General features: G+C 52.9%; 2 protein-coding genes across 9 annotated transcripts; one reads left to right on the plus strand and one right to left on the minus strand.

Moving 5' to 3' along the window:
• Positions 1-110: 110 nt before the first annotated feature.
• On the plus strand, positions 111-18,242 carry LOC138814993 (serine/threonine-protein kinase TAO2). Of its 5 annotated transcripts, none has more exons than XM_070004179.1 (19): positions 111-1,154; positions 4,346-4,512; positions 4,701-4,772; positions 4,865-4,966; positions 5,440-5,485; positions 5,607-5,703; positions 5,844-5,957; positions 6,056-6,147; positions 7,239-7,332; positions 7,430-7,511; positions 8,832-8,999; positions 9,121-9,399; positions 9,556-9,717; positions 11,096-11,461; positions 11,543-11,746; positions 12,048-12,287; positions 15,414-15,626; positions 16,750-16,932; positions 17,015-18,242. In XM_070004179.1, the coding sequence occupies exons 2-19, from the start codon at positions 4,381-4,383 to the stop codon at positions 17,534-17,536; spliced, it is 3,168 nt and encodes a 1,055-aa protein (XP_069860280.1). In that variant the 5' UTR covers positions 111-1,154; positions 4,346-4,380; the 3' UTR covers positions 17,537-18,242. The 5 variants fall into 5 exon arrangements, with proteins under 5 accessions (XP_069860280.1, XP_069860281.1, XP_069860282.1 ...); XM_070004180.1 differs by having other exon boundaries at positions 383-1,154; positions 9,139-9,399; XM_070004181.1 differs by lacking the exon at positions 17,015-18,242 and adding an exon at positions 16,507-16,613 and having other exon boundaries at positions 383-1,154; positions 16,750-16,874.
• A 1,379-nt stretch (positions 18,243-19,621) lies between these two features.
• Positions 19,622-22,365, minus strand: LOC138814995 (HIRA-interacting protein 3-like). Of its 4 annotated transcripts, none has more exons than XM_070004182.1 (7): positions 22,281-22,365; positions 22,014-22,134; positions 21,803-21,917; positions 20,518-21,365; positions 20,251-20,419; positions 20,067-20,165; positions 19,622-19,991 (listed from the first exon to the last, which is right to left on the minus strand). In XM_070004182.1, exons 2-7 carry the CDS (start codon positions 22,017-22,019, stop codon positions 19,828-19,830), a joined length of 1,401 nt encoding a protein of 466 aa, XP_069860283.1. In that variant the 5' UTR covers positions 22,020-22,134; positions 22,281-22,365; the 3' UTR covers positions 19,622-19,827. The 4 variants fall into 4 exon arrangements, with proteins under 4 accessions (XP_069860283.1, XP_069860287.1, XP_069860285.1 ...); XM_070004186.1 differs by having other exon boundaries at positions 22,206-22,288; XM_070004184.1 differs by lacking the exon at positions 22,014-22,134 and having other exon boundaries at positions 22,281-22,363.
• Positions 22,366-22,590: the final 225 nt, after the last annotated feature.

Consider the following 22,590-nt stretch of genomic DNA (forward strand, 5'->3'; position numbering starts at 1 on the left):
GCAGCCTTCCCCCAGCCCCTCCCAGCCTCCATCCTGCACGCAGGCGCAAACTATCGTTTTCCTTCCACCCGCGCCCCCCCAAGCTTGCCCTAGCAACAAGCTCGAGCCAGGCGCGAAGGCGGGGTGAGCGCATGCGTCCCCGCTCCGTCCGCCACCAGTCGTCGGATTGCGCGCTGGGCTCCTCCCCCGGCAAGCCCAGCCCTCCCCGCCCCCTCCCACCCAGGGTCCGCGTGGCGGGGCGCGCGCGCACTCGGCCCCGGTGACTCCGAGTCTCTCGGGCTGCAGCCGCCAGGCGGGAGGGGCGGGGTTCTTTCCCTGGGGCTCCGCCTCTTTTGGCCTGGCGTTCCTACCGCGCTTGCGCGCTCCCGCCCGGTCTCCATCTTGGAATTGGGAGGAAGAGGGAGAGGGAGACCGGGACGAGACCGGGCTGTGGTGCGGAGAGAGGCTGAGACGGAGGAGAGGAGAGGGAGAGAGGGCGCGGAGACAGTCGGCAGCGCCTTAGCCACAGTCTCTCAGCTGTCCTCGAGAGCGAGGAGGAGGAAGGAAGGAGGCCAGGGCGGGAGCGGGGGCTGTCACTCTCGGACCCCGGCGTGAGGGGCCGTGCGGCCGGGCGTCCTCGGGGTGGGCCCCCCGGACGGTGGCCGGAGACCCGGGTTCAGGCTCCTGGGTTCCACATTTCCGGGCTTCGCCCCCCCTGCCTCTCAAATAGCCAGGTATCAGCCCTCCTATTCCAGACAGCCGGGACTCGGGTCCCAGCCTCTCCAAACCTGGGGGTCTGTTTTATAGAATTTCAGATCTCTGGGGTTCAGGCCCCTGTGTGCACCAGTATCCGGGGTTCACTCCCCAGGCCTTCAGAGAGCGGATTCATTTTCTCCGTGCGTAAAGATACGGGGTCGAGACCCCCACACCAGGAATCCGGGATTCAGCAACTCTCGCCCTCGAGTTGGGGGAGGACTGGACCGCGAGGTCAGATCAGGTTGTCACCCCCTCCCCTCCCGGGGCGGCTTCCCGGGCCCGCCCCTCCGGAAGGGCGAAAGCCGAGGAAGAGGTGGCAAGGGGGAAAGGTCTCCTTGCCCCTCTCCCTGCTTGGCAGAGCCGCTGGAGGACTCCAGGCGGAAGCGGAGGCGCTGGGGCACCATAGTGACCCCTACCAGGTGAGACACGGGGTGCAGGGGCGCGGGTCCCTGTGTCTAGCACAGAAGAAACAGTCCTTCTTTCTGAGAGGCTGGGCCGGGGCAGGCCCTCTCTTCAGGATGGGGAACCCCAGCTGGGCCCGTGGTCAGCCTCTGGCCCGCCTTGCCTTGTGTTGCCACCCTCTTCCCCTTCCTCTTCCCTTCATTGTGTCTGGTTGATGGGGGACCTCAGGTGACAGGTCTCTAATGTCATGCCCTAGGGTACTTGAGTTAATCACATGGATTGTACCTTTCTGGTGTTCTCTGTTAACTTTGTCCCTCGTAGCCACCTCTTCTTCATGATTATACTTCTTTTTCCTGACTGCTCTGGGGTGTTGGTTCACATGCCTCTGATTGCCATGGTGGGTCTGCTTATCTGCTTTTCATGCCTGATTTGGTTGGATGTCTTGTCCTTGCAAGGAAGTGTGTGTGTGTGTGTGTGTGTGTGTGTGTGTGTGTGTGTGTGTGTGTGTGTGTGTGTGTGTGTGTGTGTGTGTGTGTGTGTGTGTGTTTTCACCTGGCCACAATTAACCTTGCTGGTATACATTTATCAAGTGATCTTCCTTTATAAATTACTTCTTATCCATTCTCTTTGGCCTCACACATCCCATTCACCCTGTGAAAGCTCTTTTAATGCTGTCTTCCCATTTTACAGTTGAGAACATTGAGGCCCAGAGAGGTTGCCCAAGGTCACACAGCTGAATGGGAATTTTAAACTAAGTCCTCAACCAGGTCTCGCCCTTGATCCACACTTGTTTCTGGCCATGTTTCTTCCAAGCTTAGGCTTAGCCAGTGAGGCCCACAGGAAGATGAGTTGGGGTGAGGGTTGAAAATGGGGGTGTGATGGAATTCCTTTCTAGGAGGGCTGTAGACTAAGGAGCTTTTCATGAGGGGAGCCTGTGACTCCTGCTTCTGCTTTGTGCATTTTCTGTCTTAACATGACCTTCATCTTTACCACATTCTCAGACTTTGGGTTTCTGAAAGGGCTGGCCCTTCTGACAAACGATGGCCATAGTGGCCTCTCTTGACAGTTAAAGCTTGGCAGTTGGGGTAAGATGATTTCCTGAAGCATTAAGCCTATGGCAACCCTAGAGACAGGGAAAGAAAAAAAAAATCCATATGTTGAGTGTCTGCATAGTGTTTCAGTGAGATCTCATGAGTCCCATACTACAATAATCCATTTAACCGGAGAAGACCAAGAATGGAAAGGAGTTATCTAAAGCTGTTGCTGAACAGTGTAGATGGAATATACTGGTAGGGCAGCTCAATGATGAGGACAGATTTCTCATCAGACACAAGGATATGAACATTGATTTTTAAAACATGGTTTTGATTTAGCACAGACCTTGGTAATGGCTCAAATGCTGTTGTTTTTATGAGGAAGAGAACCTGTGTGCCAATGGCTGGCACCCTTGTTACGTGGTCAGAGATCCTGGCAGCCATAGGGTTGGTGCTAGGAAAGAGGTCAGGAAGATTGCCTTGGCAGGTTGTGAGCACCTGCTCTTGTGATCTGTGATGCAGGTGAGGAGTGCTCAGGCACCATTGTTGGCAGAAGGGGGCCTTGAGTAACTTGGCTGCTGTCGTGGGCTGAGCTGAGGACAAGGGATCACAGCCTTTCTGAGCCCTCTACCCTCCTGGGCCCCTGAACAGTCAGACTCCCTCCTTGCCCTTCAGCTTCCAGTTGAGTTGAAGAGACAACATTTAACAACACAACAGGAAACAGTGCACAACCAAATATAATTACCTGCTAAAATTGTTAGGTGCTTTTAAGCAGCTAGAACTCTTTCTTGGGAGTCTAGCTCTGCTGAAGGAGCCTTTGTGTTTAGCTCGGATTCTCTCCTGGAATCCCCTTGAGAGTCTGATTCTGATAACCAGCAGCAACTTTTTCTTGGTATTTGGCTGGGTGATCAGGGAACACCCTCCAAGGCCTGGAGTAGTCAAGGGAGGCTTCCTGTAGGACGGGCCAAGCTTGAGTGACAAGCAATTAGGCTTTAGTGAAGAGAAAGTCCTGCCTGGTCTCTGACCTTAGAGAAAGTCTTTGTGCGTGTGTGTGCACCAGTACTAGAGTTAAATCCAGAATCTGGGTGCTGTCTCTTAGCTTTTTCACTCGAAGCTGGTGCTCTACAACTTGAGTCATAGCTCCATTTCTGGCTTTTTGGTGGTTAATTGGAAATAAGAGTCTTGTGGACTTTCCTGCCTGAGCTGGCTTCAAACCTCGATCCTCAAATCTCCACTTCCTGAGTAACTAGGATTACAGGTTTGAGCCTGTAGTCGTTTTTACCTCTGCTACTCAGCAACTTGTCTGATAAATGCTGATCCTGATTCTAACCCTGCCCTGCTGGTTTCATAAAGCTGTTCCAAAAAGCCTGCTGGTGGTGAGACAGCTTTGGTCAAGTCACTTATCCTTTCTAAGCTTGTATTCCTCACTGGTGAAATAGGGGTAAAGAGAATACCCCATAAAATTGAGATGAGCATGCAGTGAGGTACTTGCTACCCATGGTCAACAAATGCTGTTCATACCACAGATATCCTGTGTATATGCTGCTTATGCAATTGGACTAGACAAGGCATCCCAGATCACAGTGATGCCCTCAAAATCAGATGCCACTTCCATCCCTGGCTTTCCCATTCTAGATCTCCCTGCCACAGTATCCCTACCCTTTGTGAGAGTGAGTCTCCAGGTTCTTCTGGGCTAGTACCCACTTGGAACAATGGCCGGATTTCCACTACCTCCGGCCTAGCTGTTTCCTGTTCTCTTCCAGGGTGTGAAAGGTTGAAGGAGGAGGGGGTCTCAGCACCAACGGGAACAGGAAGGTGCCTGGAAATTGTTGGGAGCATGGGACTTGAGGGACAGGACATGGGGATCTGGAGGGAAAACAGGTTATAAGGAAATGTGAACTTGTTGAGGGATGAAAGGGGTGGTGAGTGTTTGACTTCGCAGTGCCTTCCTAGCAATTTTAGGGACTCCAGGGCCACGGCCCCCGTGATCTAGTTGCCAAGGCAACTTCATTTTTTTCAGAGCTTGGATGTTGCTCCTGATCTCCCCCTGTCCTTTCTCAGCAGTGCCTCCTCCTCCTCAGAATGAGTGGGGAGGAGAAGTCAGGAACTGGAGGGGGCTCTTCCTTTCCCTGTGGCTCCTGGCCTGTGCTAAGAATCCCATCTTCCTTTCCCAGGTGAGGCCCTACTCTCAGGGCCCCCAGGGGCCACCATGCCAGCTGGGGGCCGGGCTGGGAGCCTGAAGGACCCTGATGTGGCTGAGCTCTTCTTCAAGGATGACCCTGAAAAGCTCTTCTCTGACCTCCGGGAAATTGGCCATGGCAGCTTTGGAGCTGTGTACTTTGTGAGTTGGGCTTGGGGAGTAAAGTAAGGATGGGGACTCTCTTCACTCTGTGAGCTTCCAGACAGTCCTTCTAAGCCATTCCACCATACCAACCTTTCCTGTCTCCTCCTACTGGGTCAGCAAATCTCCCCCTGCCCTGTGCTGGAGGAGAAGAAGATGTATCACCAGCCTCTGATCTGGTCCTCTAGGCCCGGGATGTTCGAAATAGTGAGGTGGTGGCCATCAAGAAGATGTCCTACAGTGGGAAGCAATCAAATGAGGTGAGTCAAGCTCCCTAAGACCAGGCTATGGTACAGAGGACCTCAATCTCAAGATGCAGGTTGTGTAACTCCTTTCCACTCTGACTTTATAGAAATGGCAGGACATCATCAAGGAGGTGCGGTTCTTGCAGAAGCTCCGACATCCCAATACCATTCAGTACCGGGGCTGTTACCTGAGGGAGCACACAGCTTGGGTAAGCTGTTCCCCTCCTCATGCCCATCTTGTCCTGGCCCAGTTTCTTTAGTGGGCCTTGTTCAGGGCGCCATTGTGGGATCTTAAGATAGAGGAAGTCTTTACTGACTACTTTAGTCCTCAGACAAATCCAAGAACAATAGGATCAGTCTGGGGGGGAAGGAAGTTTGCTGAAGAGTGATGTTGGTAGCAGGTGGAAGGGGGCATGTGGTCTGGAGGAGGGGAAGAGTGAATAGAGGGTTAAAGGGATTCAAATGGAACTAATGGGGAATAACTTGGGCTTTGTCTAGCCAGGGACTCTCCCACCACCTCCTCATTTTCTCCAGTTGCCTGCCCTTCCTCCCTGTCATGTCTTCTGGAGCATCACCTGAGTGAAGGGATAGGCAGAAAAGCTCTGTTTTGAGAATCTTCCCACGGATGCTAGGCCAGGTGTAGCCAGGATCTGTTGATCTCTAATGCTTGACCCTTTCATAGCTGGTGATGGAGTATTGTCTGGGCTCAGCTTCTGACCTTCTAGAAGGTAAGTGACTTGGTCAATAAGTGGGATAAGGGCGCAAAGAAGCTATAAGGGAAGGGATAAAGGGATCGTAATCCAGTCCCACCTACCAACCCCTTTAATTTGATATTTTTCCCCTCTTCAGTGCACAAGAAGCCCCTTCAGGAAGTGGAGATTGCAGCTGTGACCCATGGGGCGCTTCAAGGCCTGGCCTACCTGCACTCCCACAACATGATCCACAGGTACAACAGTGCCAGAGATGGCTAGAATAAGAGTGCTTGCCACACACTCCTCATTTCTCTGGTCTGCAACTGTCTTGGGACCTGCTAACGTCCCTGCCCAACTTTCTTGAGACATTTCATCTCTTCTTTGTCTCCATTAGGGATGTGAAGGCTGGAAACATCCTGCTGTCAGAGCCAGGCTTAGTGAAGCTGGGGGACTTCGGCTCCGCATCCATCATGGCACCTGCCAACTCCTTCGTGGGCACCCCATACTGGTGAGGGGTGGTGGTGGGTGGAAAGAGCTCCCAGGGTGGCAGGAGTAAGAGTTGTGGAGACTGAGAGGTGATTCACCTCTTTCCTCTCATTCTCTCAGGATGGCTCCAGAGGTGATCTTGGCCATGGATGAGGGGCAATACGATGGCAAAGTGGATGTTTGGTCCTTGGGGATAACCTGCATTGAGCTGGGTAAGTATGGTCTCCCCTTTACTCCCTCCTTTCTTCTTTCCTCCTTTCCATTACTGTCCTCGCCCCATCCCATCCTCTGGGGATGGCATCCTAGACCTCCAAACTCCAGTCCATTTTGACCATCCTGGAGCTCTGACTATCAGCACCTGTCAAATCCTGCCAATTCTTAGCCTTAAAGGTTTTGTAGTAGTTAATGGCTTTCTGTCCACTACCTTAGTTAAGTGCTCTGCTACTGAACCGAGGCCTGACTTGATGTTACTTGATCATTCTGTTTAACCTTTCTTTTAGGGTAAAAGTTCCTTGAGAGCAAGTCTAGATTGTTTGTTCGTTTTTTTTTTTTGTCGGTTGTGGGGCCTGAACTCTGGGTCTGGGCACTGTCCCTCAGTGCTTCAGCTCAAGGCTAGTGCTCTACCATGTGAGCCACAGAACCACTTCCGGCTTTTTCTGCTTATGTGGTGCTGAGGAATCAAACCCAGGGCCTCAAGCATGCAAGGCAAGTGCTCTACCACTGAGCCACCTTCCCAGCCCAAGTCTAGATTCTTTTATCTTCCCCATAATGCTTCGCAAGTTTTTTGCTCCTATTTGTTTCTTAATAAGTACTACTTAATAACTGAATGTGTGCTTCCATCTGCCTTTTTGTGGGCATTTGTGAATGTTCTTTTTTGTTTGTTTGATTTTGTTGATCGTGGTGCTTAAACTCTGGGCCAGGGTGCTGTCCCTCAACTCTTCAAATCGGGGCTAGCTAGCGTTCTACCACTTGAGCCACAGCACTACTTCCAGCTTTTTCTGTTTATGTGGTGCTGAGGAATTGAACCTAGGGCCTCATGCATGTGAGGCAAGCACTCTACCACTGAGCTACCTTCCCAGTCCTGAATGCTATTTTCTTTGATCCCTTTTCTGCTTGTATCAGAGAGGGGAGATACTACATTTACTGAGGAAGGAACTAGTGAAAATTCAACATAATTGTGAATTGTTCAAGGTCATGTTATTTCTAATTTAGACTTTGGGATTTGAAACCTTGCTAAGTTCCATTCTAGTCTATTCTGTGCACCTGCCATCTTTCACCTTCTCCCCTATTGACTTTCCCATAGCGGAGCGGAAGCCACCACTGTTTAACATGAACGCGATGAGTGCCTTATACCACATTGCACAGAATGAGTCCCCCGCACTCCAGTCAGGACACTGGTGAGTACTGGGGTATCTGGAACTGGGCTAGACCATGGAGTTACGCTGCCTGGCTCATTCTTATTTCTCCTGTCCCCCGCCCTCTGTTAACTTATAGGTCTGAGTACTTCCGGAATTTTGTTGATTCCTGCCTTCAGAAAATCCCTCAAGATAGACCCACCTCAGAGGTTCTTCTGAAGGTGAGGGCTTACTGGCTTGTATTCCCTTAAAATTGCAGATTGGTGGAGGCCAAGAAAGCCTCCCCAACGCCCTTCTCTACTAGGAGCTTCATTCACAAATTCCCACCCCATCCTTAATGCCTTTTTTGAAAGATTTTTTTTCTATCAGACTGCTTTAATCTCTAAACAATAATAACTTCCCCCATATCTTATTGCGAGCTAGAGCTTTTGATTAGCATGAGATAATCGGCGATGCCACACTCATCTGATGAATTCAAGCCCCAAATCTAGGGTGTCTTATCATGGGTCAATGTATGATTTCACTTGGTGTTTTAATTTTGTTTGTTTTTGGCAGTTCTGGGGTTTGAATTCTGTTTCATACTAGCTAGGCAGGCATTCTACCACTTGAGACACAACCCAGTATCCCCTGAAACACTTTTGAAGGGTCCATAAGGATCTCTAGTTAGGACTGATTTAGACAGTCTAGTTTGACCTACTTATTTGAAAATTCTGGAATAGCTTTTGAGGCCCAAAGAGACCTTATGATACATCCAAGATGACATGGCATGTTTCTTGTGTGTGCCAATCCTGGCACTTATTTTTTTGTTTTGTTTTGTTCCAATCCTGGGCCTGGGCATTGTCCCTAAGGTTTTTTTAAGACTAGCACTCTACCATTTGAGCCACAGCTCTGGCATTTTGGTGGTTCACTGGAGAAAAGAGTCTCATGGGCTTTCCTGCCCAGGCTAGCTTTGAATCGTGGTCCTCAGTTCTCAGCCTCCTGAGTAGCTAGGATTACAGATGTGAGCCACTGGTGCCCACCATGAGCCACTAGCACCCAGCTACATAACACTTGAATAGTGGAACTAGACTAGAATTCAGATCTCCTGACTGACGTTGCCTTCAGCACATCTGTAAAACAAGAGACTGTCTAAAGAATGGAGATTGAGTGGTAGACACATTTTTTTTTTTTTTTTTTTGGTCAGGTTGTGGGGCCTGAACTCTGGGCCTGAGCACTGTCCCTCAGCTCTTCAGCTCAAGGCCAGTGCTCTACCACTTGAGCCACAGCGCCACTTCCGGCTTTTTTCTTTTTGCTTATGTGGTGCTGAGGAATCGAACCCAGGGCCTCAGGCATGCAAGGCAAGCGCTCTACCACTGAGCCAACTTCCCAGCCCCGGTAGACACATTTTTGTGGGAGAGGGGTTTGAGACAAGGAAAGTATTCACCATGGTGGGTTTGGGCCTCAGGAGAATATTTCAGGCCAGTGAGAATACTCAGAGCCTTGGATTGGAATGGGATGATGGGGTGGGAGTTGCAGCAAGCCTCAATGTTCTCTTCCCCTAGCACCGCTTTGTGCTCCGGGAGCGGCCACCCACAGTCATCATGGACCTGATCCAGAGAACCAAGGATGCTGTGCGGGAACTGGACAACCTGCAGTACCGCAAGATGAAAAAGATTCTATTCCAAGAGGCCCCCAATGGTCCTGGTGCTGAGGCACCAGAGGAGGAGGAGGTGACCCAGCTGACCCTGCCACCTTTCCCACTTGCCCCACCCCCTACTTCTGCATACCCTCTGACTGCTTGTGCTGCCTCCATGCACACACTCCTTGTCCTTCCCCTTCCTTGCCCAACAGACCACGCCCTGTTCACAGGAGACCGAGCCCTACATGCACCGGGCAGGGACACTGACCAGTCTGGAGAGTAGTCACTCTGTGCCCAGCATGTCCATCAGTGCTTCCAGCCAGAGCAGCTCAGTCAACAGCCTAGCCGATGCCTCGGACAATGAAGAGGAAGAGGAGGAAGAAGAGGAGGAAGAGGAGGAGGAAGAAGGCCCTGAAGCCCGAGAGATGGCCATGATGCAGGAGGGCGAGCACACGGTTACTTCGCACAGCTCTATAATCCACCGCCTGCCGGTATGTGGCTCACCCTGAGCGGGCCTGACAGTTAAGCAGCCTAGCTTGAACTGTCCTCAGGAGCTATCTGAGGAACATGATTGTTCCTCCTCTGGTAACTCCCTTTGGGTTCAATGGCCTCTGAGATGGGTATTCTTTCACCTCCACTTCCTCTAGGGTTCTGACAACCTGTATGATGATCCCTACCAGCCGGAGATAACTCCGAGCCCACTCCAGCCACCTGCAGCCCCAGCTCCCACCTCCACCACCTCTTCTGCCCGCCGCCGGGCCTACTGCCGCAACCGGGACCATTTTGCCACCATTCGTACTGCCTCTCTGGTGAGTGCAGCCGCTCATCACCTTCTCTAAGTTACCTGGATACTCCAGACTGTCTTCAAGTCCTGAAGTGACTTTGTTCCTGGGACAAACAACTAATTAGATTCTGTTCTCATTGGCTGCTCTCCCTAGTTTTCTCCTCTCCGTGACTCTACTCCTTTTTCCCAGCAGACTTTTGTCACATTGTCCAGTCTTGGTATTGTAATGTAGGAAATTCTTAGTCCATTTTCACAACCTGCCATAAATAACAGCTCCTGGGGGCTTCCCAGGCTCCTCTGGCTAGTCAGGTGCTCTACACCCATGGGCATGTGCAGCCCATGTATCGTACCTTCAGGCTTACTGGATTCAGGAGGCAGAGGGCAGAATGGGGTTCAGTGGTATACTTCATTTTTTTCAGCCACCCTGGGAGAATCTTGCCCAGGTTCTTTGGTGGGTCCTAAGTCCTGAAGACAGTATCTTGGTCCTCTCTCGAATTAAGTCATTCCCATTTTTTTCTCTGTCTACAGGAAAAAAGTGTTAAGGTTTTCATAAGACAAAGTTATTTATTCATGCTTTTAATAAACCTTTAAGGTCACATTCCCACTTGGCTGCATTTGGGTGCCAGCTGTCCCTGTAACGGCTGCCGAGTAGGTCTGTTGTGTTCCTGTAGCCTCTGTCTGAGGCCAGGGCTTCCATGAAGCCAGCTCTTCAGTTGCCACAGTTCTTCGTGCTCTGTGGTGCTTTGCAGAGAGGTCTTTGGCTTCCGATACCTTGGCCACCTGGACTAGCTTAAGAGCCAGTGATAGTAATTGCAAATAGGACCAGCGATCAACCCTTGGGTGAGGAGATCTAGACCCAGTGTTCTTTCTCCAGCATCCATCCCAGCTAGGCCATGAGGTATGATGTGTCCTCCATGTTTGTTGAAGGTAAAGGACACAGCACTTGGGTTTAGAGTCTGCCGATGCTCTTCTGTGTAAGTGTTGAGCTTGCCACTGTGCGTATGTATATGAATTGCCCATGGATGAGGCAAGAAATGCTAAAGGAAGTCACATGGGAGGAAGAGGCAGAACTGGGATCTGAACCTAGGTCTGGCTGGGATCTGAACCTAGGTCTGACTGTTCACTCTTTTGAACTAATCTGAGTTATTTCTATTTTTGTGCCGGCTCTGTGCTCATCACCTTTTTTTTTCTCATTGGATCACACCAACCCACGAAGTAAGATGATATTGCTATCATCTCTGAGGAAACAGGCTCAAAGAGAGAGGTTAAGTGTGGGAAGGTCCAGAATAAGAATGAAACCATGAGTCTGAAAGCTGTGTTCTTCCCCATGGAGCACCAAGATGATCTGTGTGAATAAAATGAGGGCCAGCGCTGAGTGTGTTTTGATCCCCTCTCCACCCTAGGTCAGCCGGCAGATCCAGGAGCATGAGCAGGATTCAGCCCTGCGGGAGCAGCTAAGTGGTTACAAACGGATGCGGCGACAGCACCAGAAGCAGCTTCTGGCCCTGGAGTCAAGGTTGAGGGGTGAACGTGAGGAGCACAGCGCACGGCTGCAGCGGGAACTTGAGGCACAGCGGGCTGGCTTTGGGGCTGAAGCTGAGAAGCTGGCCCGGCGGCACCAGGCCATTGGTGAGAAGGAAGCACGGGCTGCCCAGGCAGAGGAACGGAAGTTCCAGCAGCACATCCTCGGGCAGCAGAAAAAAGAGCTGGCTGCCTTGCTGGAGGCACAGAAGCGAACCTATAAGCTTCGGAAGGAGCAGCTGAAGGAGGTAGGCTAGAGCCGTTGCAGTGGGGGGAGGACTGAGGGTGGGCAGTAAGGTCCTGACCCTGTTCCCCACTGCCCCATCCAGGAACTGCAGGAGAACCCTAGCACACCCAAGCGGGAGAAGGCAGAGTGGCTGCTGCGGCAGAAGGAGCAACTGCAACAGTGCCAGGCAGAGGAGGAGGCAGGGCTGCTGAGGCGCCAGCGACAGTATTTTGAGCTGCAGTGTCGCCAGTATAAGCGCAAGATGTTGCTGGCCCGTCATAGCCTGGACCAGGACCTGCTGCGAGAGGTAGGCTGCCCCACCCACCATGAGTCAAGCATTCTGGCATCTCTCTCTTATTTGCCTCCCTCAAGTTTTCTTTCCCCTCTGTTGGAGTGATGTTGTGGTTCAGGTTCTCTTTAATACCCTTCTTGCCTCCCATCCTCATTGGGTCCTGCAAGAAGGTCCTTAGGCCTCTGTTCCCAGGCCAGCTATCCTCCACCCCACTATCAGCTCCCCTTGCCAAGGAGTTGGGGATTTTTCCTGCCTTGATACAAACAAAGCTCCTTGACCCAGGCCCTGGGCCCTGCCTGCCTCCCTTCTGCTTCAGGACTTGAACAAGAAACAGACACAGAAGGACTTGGAGTGTGCCTTGCTGCTGCGGCAGCATGAGGCCACTCGGGAGCTGGAGCTTCGGCAGCTCCAGGCTGTCCAGCGCACACGAGCCGAACTCACCCGCCTCCAGCACCAGACGGAGCTGGGCAACCAGCTGGAGTACAACAAGCGACGTGAACAAGAGCTACGACAGAAGCATGCGGCCCAGGTTCGCCAGCAGCCCAAGAGCCTCAAAGTACGTGCAGGCCAGCGCCCCCCAGAACACCCCATTACTGGCATTCTGAGACCACCTAGCACAGGCACTCCTAGTGAAGAGCAGCCCTGCTCATCCGGCCAGGAGACAGTCCTGGACCAGAGGGTGCTGGGAAAGGAGGAGGAAGCAGTGTCAGAGAGGATTCTGGGAAAGGAAGGGAGCACCTTGGAGCCAGAGGAGCAGAGGATTTTGGGGGAAGAGTCAGGAACCCTTAGTCTCAGCTCACAAAAACATAGGAATTTGGATAAGGAGGAAGATTGGGATCCACCAGAGGAGAAGATAGAGGAGTTTAGAGTCCCATCACTGGCACCTGAGGAAAGAAGCATTGCTGGCGAGGAGGCGGCTGGGGCATGGAGGCTGTGGGGACAGGAGAATGGAAGCTTTCTGGATGAGGAGTTGGATCTCTGCTGGGTCCAGGGTCCAGCACTGACTCCAGTGCCGGAGGAGGAGGAGGAGGAGGACGAGGAGGGGGCTCCAATTGGAACCCTTCGGGATCCTGGAGATGGCTGCCCCTCCCCAGACATCCCTCCAGAACCACCTCCACCACATCTAAGGCCTGGCCCTGCTAGCCAGCTCCCTGGACTCCTGTCCCACGGCCTCCTCGCTGGCCTCTCCTTCGCAGTGGGGTCTTCCTCTGGTCTCCTGCCCCTGTTACTTCTGCTGCTGCTCCCACTGCTGGCAGCCCAGGGTGGGGGTGGCCTGCAGGCAGCACTGTTAGCCCTCGAAGTGGGATTGGTAGGCCTGGGGGCCTCCTACTTACTCCTTTGTACAGCTCTTCATCTGCCCCCCAGTCTGTTTCTGGTATTGGCCCAGAGCAGCGCACTAGGGGCTGTCCTGAGCCTGAGCTGGCGCCGAGGCCTTATGGGTGTGCCTCTGGGGCTTGGGGCAGCCTGGCTCCTGGCTTGGCCAGGCCTGGCTCTACCCCTGGCAGCTATGGCAGCCGGAGGCAAATGGGTGCGGCAGCAAGGCCCCTGGATCCGCAGGAGCATCTCTCGACTCTGGTTGCGGGTTCTGTTGCGCCTATCACCCAAGGCCTTCCAGGCCCTACAGGGCTTTGGGGCTGTGGGTGACAGGGGCCTGTTTGCGCTCTACCCCAAGACCAACAAAGATGGCTTCCGAAGCCGCCTGCCTGTTCCTGGACCTCGGAGGGGTAATCCTCCCACTGTTCGGCGCCCATTCGCCTTGTTGTCAAGGGTTTGGGCTTTGTGCAAGGGCTGGAACTGGCGCCTAGCACGGGCCAGTCAAGGTTTAGCCTCCCGTTTGCCCCCCTGGGCCATCCACACGCTGGCCAGCTGGGGCTTGCTTCGTGGTGAAAGGCCCAGTCGGATTCCACGGCTGCTACCACGCAGCCAGCGCCGACTTGGTCCTCCTGCCTCCCGCCAGCCACCACCAGGGGCCTTAACTGGGCGGAGATCCCGGACGCGCCAGTTCCGGGCCCTGCCTCCCTGGAGGTAACCAACTCCAATCTTTCCTGCCCAAATCTAGAGCAGCGAGCACTTTATCTCCCAGGACTCAGTGATGGTTTTTTTTTTTCAGTCCCCAAGTCCTCTCCTTCCTTCCACCCCTCCTCCCTCAGCATGTCCCCCCACCCCCAGGCCAGCCCAGCCTCTGGGGCCTTTAGACAGGCAGCCTCCTCCACCATAGAGTCCACAAGTCACACTTTGTGTTCTCCTGACCCCTAAGTTATTGCTGTTCTCCCACTGTGTGTGTGTTCATCCTCACCCTCATTGACTCAGGCCTGGGGCCAGGGGGGTGGGGTGGGAACAAAATTACAGTTTTTTTGTTTTTTTGTTTTTTTCTCCTCTTTGATTTTGTTTTTCTGTCTCCCTTCCAACCTGTCCCCTTCCCCCTACCAAAAAAAGAAAAAGAAAAAAAGAAAAAAAAAGAAAAAGACAAACACAAATAAAATATCTGAGCGGAACTATACCTTTGGCCCAGGCTGCCTCTGTCTGCTTTGTCCTGCCGCCTAGCCTTCCTGGTTTGCCCCCAATCTGGACCCTTGGCCCCCAGCTCCATGACCTCTTCACCCCATCTGCGTTATCTCAATTCCTTTCACTCCTCAACCTCATCCTCTGCCTTCATAGCTTCATCACACCATGACCACTACCAGCCCTGGGCTGTGGGCCCCTACAGAGCTGCCCCAGAGCCTCCTGGTCCCATCACTTGCTTATTTGTGGGTCCCTTCCCGAGAGCCCTTAGGGCCCAAGTCCTTAGGTCTCTTCATCCTCGGTCTTTTCCCCAACCCATTGCCTACTGGGTTCCCTTCTGTTTGGGAGCTGCATCTCTTCCCTGCATCAGGCATTAGCCTAGAGGGTTGGGGGATGGGACCACAGACCCTCCGCAGTTGAGGGTGGTGGGCTGGGGCCCAGTTAAGAGTGTGGGAGCCATGGGAGGGGTTGGGCATGGAGTGGGAGCTGAGATTGTAGGGCCAGGCTGGAATGTGGATCTGGTCCAGGTGGCAGATGCTGCCTGTTGAACATGTCAAGCCCTTTCTGGCCACCTCCTTTGCCCCCTTTCCCTCTGTGGCCCAAAGTGGGCAAACCTTTCTTATCCATTTCTCAGCTCGGTGCTTTTCCTTCCCTGTCTTCCTCCCTGAGGTTCTGGACCTGGGCCTTCCTCTCTCCTTAGTTGTGCTGCCTTCTGTGGGTGTTCTGTGTGACTCAAGTCTTCTCACTTAGTCCTTTGCACATTCTTATGTTTGCTCACATGCTCCTATCCGGAGGTCGTATTTTCTCCCTTGTTGCATGGTCAAAGCTTCTTCTGTGTTCTCAGTCCTCTAAAGATTCTCAGTACCCTGTCCATGAACTCTGATGTTCCTTCCCGTGGCATTCCACCCACTCTGGATGTACCCTTGGAATCTGTCTTGTTTTCTTGGCATCTCTTGCCCATCAAGACCTTCCTGATCTGTCTCAACACCATCCCATCTTTCCATGTCTGTCTGTATACAGCTCCCCCCGCCCCCTCTGTCTAACATGTTTTCTGTTTCTCTCCCTCTCCCTGTCTCTGCTTCTGTCTCCTTCCTCCTCTTCTCTCCCTTTCCCCTGGTTGTTCCTTCTCTTCCTCTTCCTCTCCCCTGCCCCCATTTCCCCTTGATCATCCGCTGCATAGTCGAAGGAGCTGCAGATCAAGAAGCAGTTCCAGGAGACGTGTAAGATCCAGACCCGGCAGTACAAGGCTCTGCGGGCACACTTGCTGGAAACTACACCCAAAGCTCAGCACAAGAGCCTCCTTAAGCGGCTCAAGGAAGAACAGACCCGAAAGCTGGCGATCTTGGCGGAGCAGTATGACCAGTCCATCTCAGAGATGCTCAGCTCACAGGCGGTGAGGCCTGGGGACCTGAGAGGGAGACAGTGGAGGTTGGCCTCTGTATTTCCAACTTAGTTAACAGGCAGTGGAAGGTGGGAGGTACGGACAAAAAGGATGAGCCTTTTTATGCTTGGAAAACTGATAATGCTTTCACTGTTGGTGTTCTCCCCAAAGGTTTTGTTATTTCATATTCTCGATGGTTTTACTGTTTCTCTTAGCATTTTCTTAAGGTCTTGACAAAGCCATCCTATCTACTCTACAAAGAACCACCAAGGAAAAGAGTGGCTATAATTTTTTCCTGGGCCTGAGTTAGTTTACTATGTGAACAGGGAGCAGATTATAGTGAGTGTAGCCCTTGGGGCTCATTTACTCAAAACTTCAGGAGATTTGGAAGGTTGCTGTTCTAAAAACTAACCACATGCATCACTGGAGTGGGCAGCTTAAAATGTACATGGAGTATAAGCGGTCAGAGGGCCCCATTCTCACCCAGTTGCACCTCTCAGAGGTAACTTGCCAATGATAACTGTTTTGTAGATGTTTCCCAATGCATATTTGGAAAATTACAAATATTAAATACAAGTGGAATTATACTTTGCATACTCCTCTCTAATCTCTTTTTTTCCCCCTTAATTTTTTTTGGACCTGGTTACATATCAGTACGTATACTTTTTTTTTTAATAATATAGAATTTGGTGTTTTTGTTTTATCTTGTTTTCCTGAGACAGGGTCTCACTATATAGTCCAGGCTGACCTCAAATTCAGAATCCTCCTCCCTTGGCCTCCTGAGTGCTGGTGTCACTGGGTGAGCCACCAAGCCCAGCTACAATGTAGAATTTTCCCTAGTATGGCTGTATCATAAATTTATTTAACCCATCCCTTATTGGTGGACATTTAGGTTGTTTCCAGCATTTTGCTATCCCAACGCTTCCGTGAACACCTCGAGCACTTGTGCAAGTATACCTGGGGGATAAATTCCTGCAAGTGTAATTGCTGTGCCACAGGGTATGATCATCTTCCATTCTGATAGACGTTGAGACCGCTGCTTCTTGCCACCTTAGGGCCCAGGCCTACCTGGGGCAGGGGAGGACGGTGGGGGAAGGGGAAGAGGTCCCTAAAACTGGTTCTTGCTGCCCTCCAGCTCCGGCTTGATGAGACCCAGGAGGCAGAGTTCCAGGCCCTGAGGCAGCAACTTCAACAGGAGCTAGAGCTGCTTAACGCCTACCAGAGCAAGATCAAGATCCGCACCGAGAGCCAGCATGAGCGGGAGTTGCGGGAGCTAGAGCAGAGAGTAGCCCTGAGGCGGGCACTGCTGGAGCAACGGGTAAGGGTCTCTGCCTCCAGGGTGAGGTATGGAGGGCAAGCTCCCCATTCTGAGACTCTCACCCCTCTTCTGGGTACCCCAGGTGGAAGAAGAGCTGCTGGCCCTGCAGACAGGGCGCTCCGAGCGAATACGGAGTTTGCTTGAGCGGCAGGCCCGTGAGATCGAGGCCTTCGATGCTGAGAGCATGAGACTGGGCTTCTCCAGTATGGCTCTGGGGGGCATCCCAGCTGAGGCTGCTGCCCAGGGCTACCCTGCCCCACCTCCTGCCCCTGCCTGGCCTTCCCGCCCTGTCCCCCGCTCAGGGGCCCACTGGAGCCACGGCCCTCCCCCACCGGGCATGCCCCCCCCAGCGTGGCGCCAGCCAGCTCTGTTGGCTCCTCCAGGGCCCCCAAACTGGCTAGGACCCCCATCACAGAGTGGGGCACCCCGTGGTGGAGCTCTGCTGCTACTAAGAAACAGCCCCCAGCCCCTGCGGCGGGCAGCCTCGGGGGGCGGTGGCAGTGAGAACGTGGGCCCCCCTGCCGCTGCAGTGCCTGGGCCTCTGAGCCGCAGCACCAGTGTTGCTTCCCACATCCTCAATGGATCCTCCCACTTCTATTCTTGAAGTGCAGGGTGGCGAACAGAGGACTGGGGCCGGGTGGGGGTGGGTAGAGCCTGATCCTGGCAGGCTATCAGCTTGAGGCCCACCCAAGGGTGGTGGGACAGGATGCTGGCTCAGCTCCCCTCAGACCTCATCTCATGAGATTCTTGGGGCTGGCCAGTAGCCCCACACCAGCTTGGGCATCAGTGCTCTAAGGCTGACCAGGAGCCTTGCCTCCCCACCATGGTGCCAGGGTCTCCCTCCGGAACCACCTGGGCAAGGAGGGAGCTGTGCGTGTCAAATATTCATCTGGTTCCCTGGGGGAGGGAGAGGGCGGGTCTAGATATATTATATTCAGAGAACTATACTACCCTTGCAGTGGGGCTGTGGACTGGGGATGACAGGGCCCCAGACCTGTGGTGTGGCAGAGCAGGACTGGAGCCCAAGGTCGGGAGAGTGGGTGAAAGCCTTCCGTGGGAAGGACCTGAGGTGGGGTGAGGTCAGGATGCCTAGGTCTCCAATCCCCCATTGCTGTCTGACGTCCTGTGCCGTCTTGTCCTTTTTTTTTTTTTTTTTTCTCCCAATTGGGATCAGGGCTGGGGCAGGGAACAAGGGAAGGACCTTGGAAAAGGGCTGCTCCCCGGCTGGGGGCAGTTATGGGAGCCCCCTCAGCTGTGGGGCTGGCACCGAGCCCCCAGACAAGCTTTTAATAAACTGTTGGTTATTCTAACAGATCCCAGGACTCACCCTTTTTGTCGAAGGTACATATGAAAGACAGTTCAATGGCAAATGATACTGTCTAAAAAGTGAATTTAACTACCAGGTACTGGTGGCTCACACCTGTAATCCTAGCTACTGAGATCTGCGGATTATGGTTCAAAGCCAGCCTGAGCAGGAAAGTCCATGAGATTCTTACCTCCAGTTAACTACCAGAAAACTGGAAGTGGAACTGTGGCTCAGAGTAGCAGAGTGTTAAGCTTGGACAAAAAAGGTTCAGGGACAACACCTAGGCCCTGAGTTCAAGCCCTATGACCAACAATAAAAAAGTGAATTTAGCTGAGTATTGGTAGCTCACACCTGTAATCCTAGCTGACACTATCAGGAGACAGATCTGAGGATCGTGGTTCAAAGCAAGCATGGCTAGGAAACTCCATGACATGCTTATCTCCAATAAATTATCAGAAAAAGCCAGACACCAGGTGCTGGTGGTTCATGCCTGTAATCCTAGCTACTCAGGAGCCTGAGATCTGAGGATCGTGGTTCAAAGCAGCTTGGGCAGGAAAGTCCATGAGATTCTTAACCTCTAATTAACTACCACAAAACTGGAAGTAGAGCTGTGGCTCAGAGTAGTAGAGCACTAGCATTGAGCTCAAAGAGACTCAGGGACAGTACCCAGGTACTGAGTTCAAGCCCCAGGATTGAAAGCGGGGGCGGGGGGGGGGGGGGAGGCAGAAATGGCCCTGTGGCTTAAGTGGTAGAGTGCTGCTCAGACCCTACGTTCAAGTCCCAGGACTGGCTGTGTAACCAAAACTTACAGTGGTATTAGTGACTTCCGGCCTAACTGGATCCAGGGACTCAAAAGCACGTCAATCTCTTGATCTCAAATTCCTCTGCTTGCCTTTGCTTTGGCTTCAAAGATTCTAAGAAGGTCTAGTTAAAGCCCAGACTCCCAGAGTGTCTCCCCACCTTACTAGCCGCCTAACAGCAAGAGTTCCCTCACAGGTCTGTAGGACCCTAACTGATGAGTTAGGTCTCTCTCATCTGTTAAAGGCTGAGAGGGAGCCCTGGGCTAACTAAACAGCAAAGGAGGATGACAATCACCAGCTGTGCCAGTTTGTGCTTCACATTCTTAGGCTAGTTATTCTGATCTTCCAACTGGACATTAGTTAGCGGATGTATCTTAACATTGATCAGAGAGGGGTCCACTGGTCAGGGTGGGGGAAGGTTAGGAGCCATGCTGCTGATACAGCCTGGTAACAGACCAGACAACAGGGTCCAGGGACTGGGGGACCAGTAAAGATCCAGACCTCTGGCTACTAGCAGCAGCAGCTTATCTTCAAGTTCCTGGTTCCCAAAGTACAGGGGATAAGAGTCGGGGGCTGGTTCTGATGTAATTATAAACATTCCTTTATTGAGTCTTAAAAAATAACCCCCGTAGACACCCTAAACAGAGAATGTGAAGAAAAATAATATACCGAGATTTTGAGGGCTTCTGTCTTTGAAGGCTGCTTCCTGCTCTGCAGGCTCAGCGGGGGTGCTATGTACACTTTGCACAGGTGGTGGGAGGACCCTCCTGAAGGGCAAGGGTATGGGGCTCAGTTACTCTCGCCATCACTGCTGATGATGCCACGCATATGGGACCAGTCTGGGGGTGCCTGACGAGGCCGCTCCTCCTCTGAATCTATGGTCCGGCGATATAGCTCCCCTGGGGGTGTTGCTTCTCCTGAAGGGTTCCAGGCAGTACGTCTGCGAGGCCGGCCTGGGGACAAGTGAACAGGTCAGTTGTCAGTCAGACCTTTTGCTCTCCTGGGCAGAAGGGAAGCAAGACTCTGACCTGAACCACTGATGATGTTGGCCACATCCAGTGACGCCACCTCAGCTGCTTCTTCCCGCTTCTCCTTTAGTGCCCGACATTTCTCTAAGGAAGGATTGCCTGTGGCAGAAGCAGCTCATGAGGCTCTCCTCCCACAAAGCCCGGGCCTTCCCTCTTCCAGCCTCCAGGGCACACCTCACTTTACCCTTCATGCCCAGGGCTTCCAGCTCAGCACGGAGTACATTCAGACGCTCCTTGTGTGAGCGACAGGAACCCAGGAGCTTCTTGTAGTTTCGATGGGCGCCACAGGCCCGAATGTAGCGTTTTAGTCTCATCACTGCCGGGTGGTCCTCTCCACGGCGACCAGAGCCAGCCTACCAAGGAAGGAGCAGCTGGAAGCCACGCCTCCTGGGCTGGAGTCAGGGTCTCCCTCTTCTCTCATGGTGGCCTCCCACCCTGTCTGCACCCTCACCTTACCACCCTTGGACTCTGGACTTTCATCTGAAGACGAAGATGAGCTTCGTGTCCTGCCTTTCTTGGAGTTCTTGGAAGAGCGGTTCTTTCTCTCCCCCTTGGGACTTGTCCCTTCCTCACCGTCACTCACCTCCCTCTCTGTGTCACTGTCCTCACCATTGCCACTGCCCAAGCTGGTTGTCTTTGCAGTGCCTTGAACAGTTACTGGCACCGTCCCGCTGTCTTCATCCTCACTGCTTCCACTTTGTATTCTATCCTTACACACAGTCCTGTCCACATTCTTGGTCTGCGCAAGAGGCTCTTGGTTATCCCCACTGCCAGCTGCCTCTTTCTCCTCTTCCTCACTCTGCCCCAAGTCTCTCACTAATGTCCCTGCCCTGCTTTTCTGCTTACAGTTTCTCCCTTTCCATGCTGAACTTTCCCTAATGGTTCCAGCTCTGGGCTTCCAAACACCCTCCTCCTCTTCCTCCTCACTGTTCTTTTTTTTCTTGGCTAGGATCTGCACCTCCTCACTTTCACTTTTCCGGTGGCTTTTAGCTTCTCCATGTCCCCCTGCCTGCTTTGCTTTCCTCTGGATCGGTTCTTCCTCACTGTCTTCACTGTCTTCCCTGGTCTGCTTCTTGGCTGAGGCCTTGCCTGTTGCCTGCTTTTTCTTGGTCCCAGGTTTCTTCCTGCTCCTGCTCTCACTGTACTCCTCACTGCTTTCTGATCCTGTCTTTGCCATCATGTCCCTTTGTGGTTCTTCATCACTGCTCTCAACTACTTTCTTTGAGGCTCCAGTTGGATTTTCCTTCTCCTTGGCTGGGGATGCCAAGCAGCCTGGGCTGGAGGCTGCAGAGCTGGGCTCTGCAAAGAAGACAGGGTTAGGTTGCCTCGTCTCTTGAGATGGATGGAAGGTCAAAATGAAACATAGCTATTATCCCTCCACCTTATTCCTGGTTCCTGACTCCTCGCCTCGTCAACTAACGCTCTGAGACATAATACATGAATTACAATAAATGCTTTTTGAGCCAGGTGCTGGTGGCTGTAATCCTAGCTACTCAAGAGGCTGAGATCTAAGGATCACAGTTCAAAGTAAGCCCAGGCAGGAAAGTCTGAGACTTACCTCCAATGAACCACCAGAAAACCGGAAGTGCTGCTGTGGCTCAAAGTGGTAGAGTGCTAGCCTGGAGCAGAAATGCTAAGGGGCAGCACTCAGGCCCTGAGTTCAAGCCCGATGACTTATGATAAATAATCTTTTGAGTCCATGATGGAGGGCACAGGTGCTGGGGCACAGAACTAACCTGACTCTGAATTAAAGCGAGATCTTTTTCTTGCTGGGTCACTGGAGGAGTTGGGCGACCTCTTCAACTTCTTGGTGAGGTCTAGCTTCTCTTCCCTCATTGCGGCGTCATCTGCCTGTATGTGCACATTGGGCAGACACACCGTGATTATGTCCTGCCCCACCCCCTCAGCAACAAACCTTGCCTCCCAAGCCCAGGTTGGTGCCCACACCAGCATCTGCAGTAGCTCCTCCTCCACCAGCCTCTTCAGCACCTGCTTCTCCTCGGGTTCCAAGTGGTCCCGGCCCACGTGGGCCAAGTACTTCCGCCGCACGACGGAGTGTGTGGTCGTGCTAGAGAGACAGGTGTCAAGACCGAGTCCCACCCTGCCCACCCAACCCCAGCTCTAGGTCCCCCCAGGCACCTGAGGTCAGGTCGGCCCCTGAAGAAACTGCGCGTGAACTCCCTTAGCTCATCCTCCCGCGCCATTTTGCCCCACCTGGGATTGGTGACTCCCGCCTTTTTGGGGGGGCGGGGCACTCCTCGGTGGCTTTTACAGCAGCTTGCGCACGCGCACCCCGCAGCACTCCTAGGCGAAGGGCCGTTGGACCTCGGTCTCGGACCCCTGGGGCTGAAGACTTGGCCGTGCAAAACTTCCTTCCCTTGGGCAGTTGGTGGATCTCGCGGGCCCCGTCCCTAGTGGAACGAATCGTCTTTGAAACGTTCTCGTTAGAAAACCATTCGGCGCCGGCAAAACCTTTGAAACGTAATCAGCTCGCGACGCTGCCGTCCTCCAAGGTCTCGTGCAG

This window comes from Dipodomys merriami, unplaced genomic scaffold (genome assembly GCF_024711535.1).
Source record: "Dipodomys merriami isolate MVZ:Mamm:240054 unplaced genomic scaffold, mDipMer1.0.p SCAF_62, whole genome shotgun sequence".
In the NCBI taxonomy this organism is placed as follows: domain Eukaryota; kingdom Metazoa; phylum Chordata; class Mammalia; order Rodentia; family Heteromyidae; genus Dipodomys; species Dipodomys merriami.

Excerpts from the sequence above, each read along its gene's own strand:
- LOC138814993 (XM_070004177.1), top strand. The coding sequence starts at position 4,381 with ATGCCAGCTGGGGGCCGGGCTGGGAGCCTGAAGGACCCTGATGTGGCT. Across the intron at positions 7,333-7,429 it reads GCACTCCAGTCAGGACACTG|GTCTGAGTACTTCCGGAATT; the intron begins GTGAGTACTGGG and ends GTTAACTTATAG. Across the intron at positions 11,747-12,047 it reads ACCAGGACCTGCTGCGAGAG|GACTTGAACAAGAAACAGAC; the intron begins GTAGGCTGCCCC and ends CTTCTGCTTCAG.
- LOC138814995 (XM_070004186.1), bottom strand. The coding sequence starts at position 22,270 with ATGGCGCGGGAGGATGAGCTAAGGGAGTTCACGCGCAGTTTCTTCAGG. Across the intron at positions 20,420-20,517 it reads CAGAGTCCAAGGGTGGTAAG|GCTGGCTCTGGTCGCCGTGG; the intron begins GTGAGGGTGCAG and ends CTTCCTTGGTAG. Across the intron at positions 20,166-20,250 it reads GGAAGCCCTGGGCATGAAGG|GCAATCCTTCCTTAGAGAAA; the intron begins GTAAAGTGAGGT and ends CTTCTGCCACAG.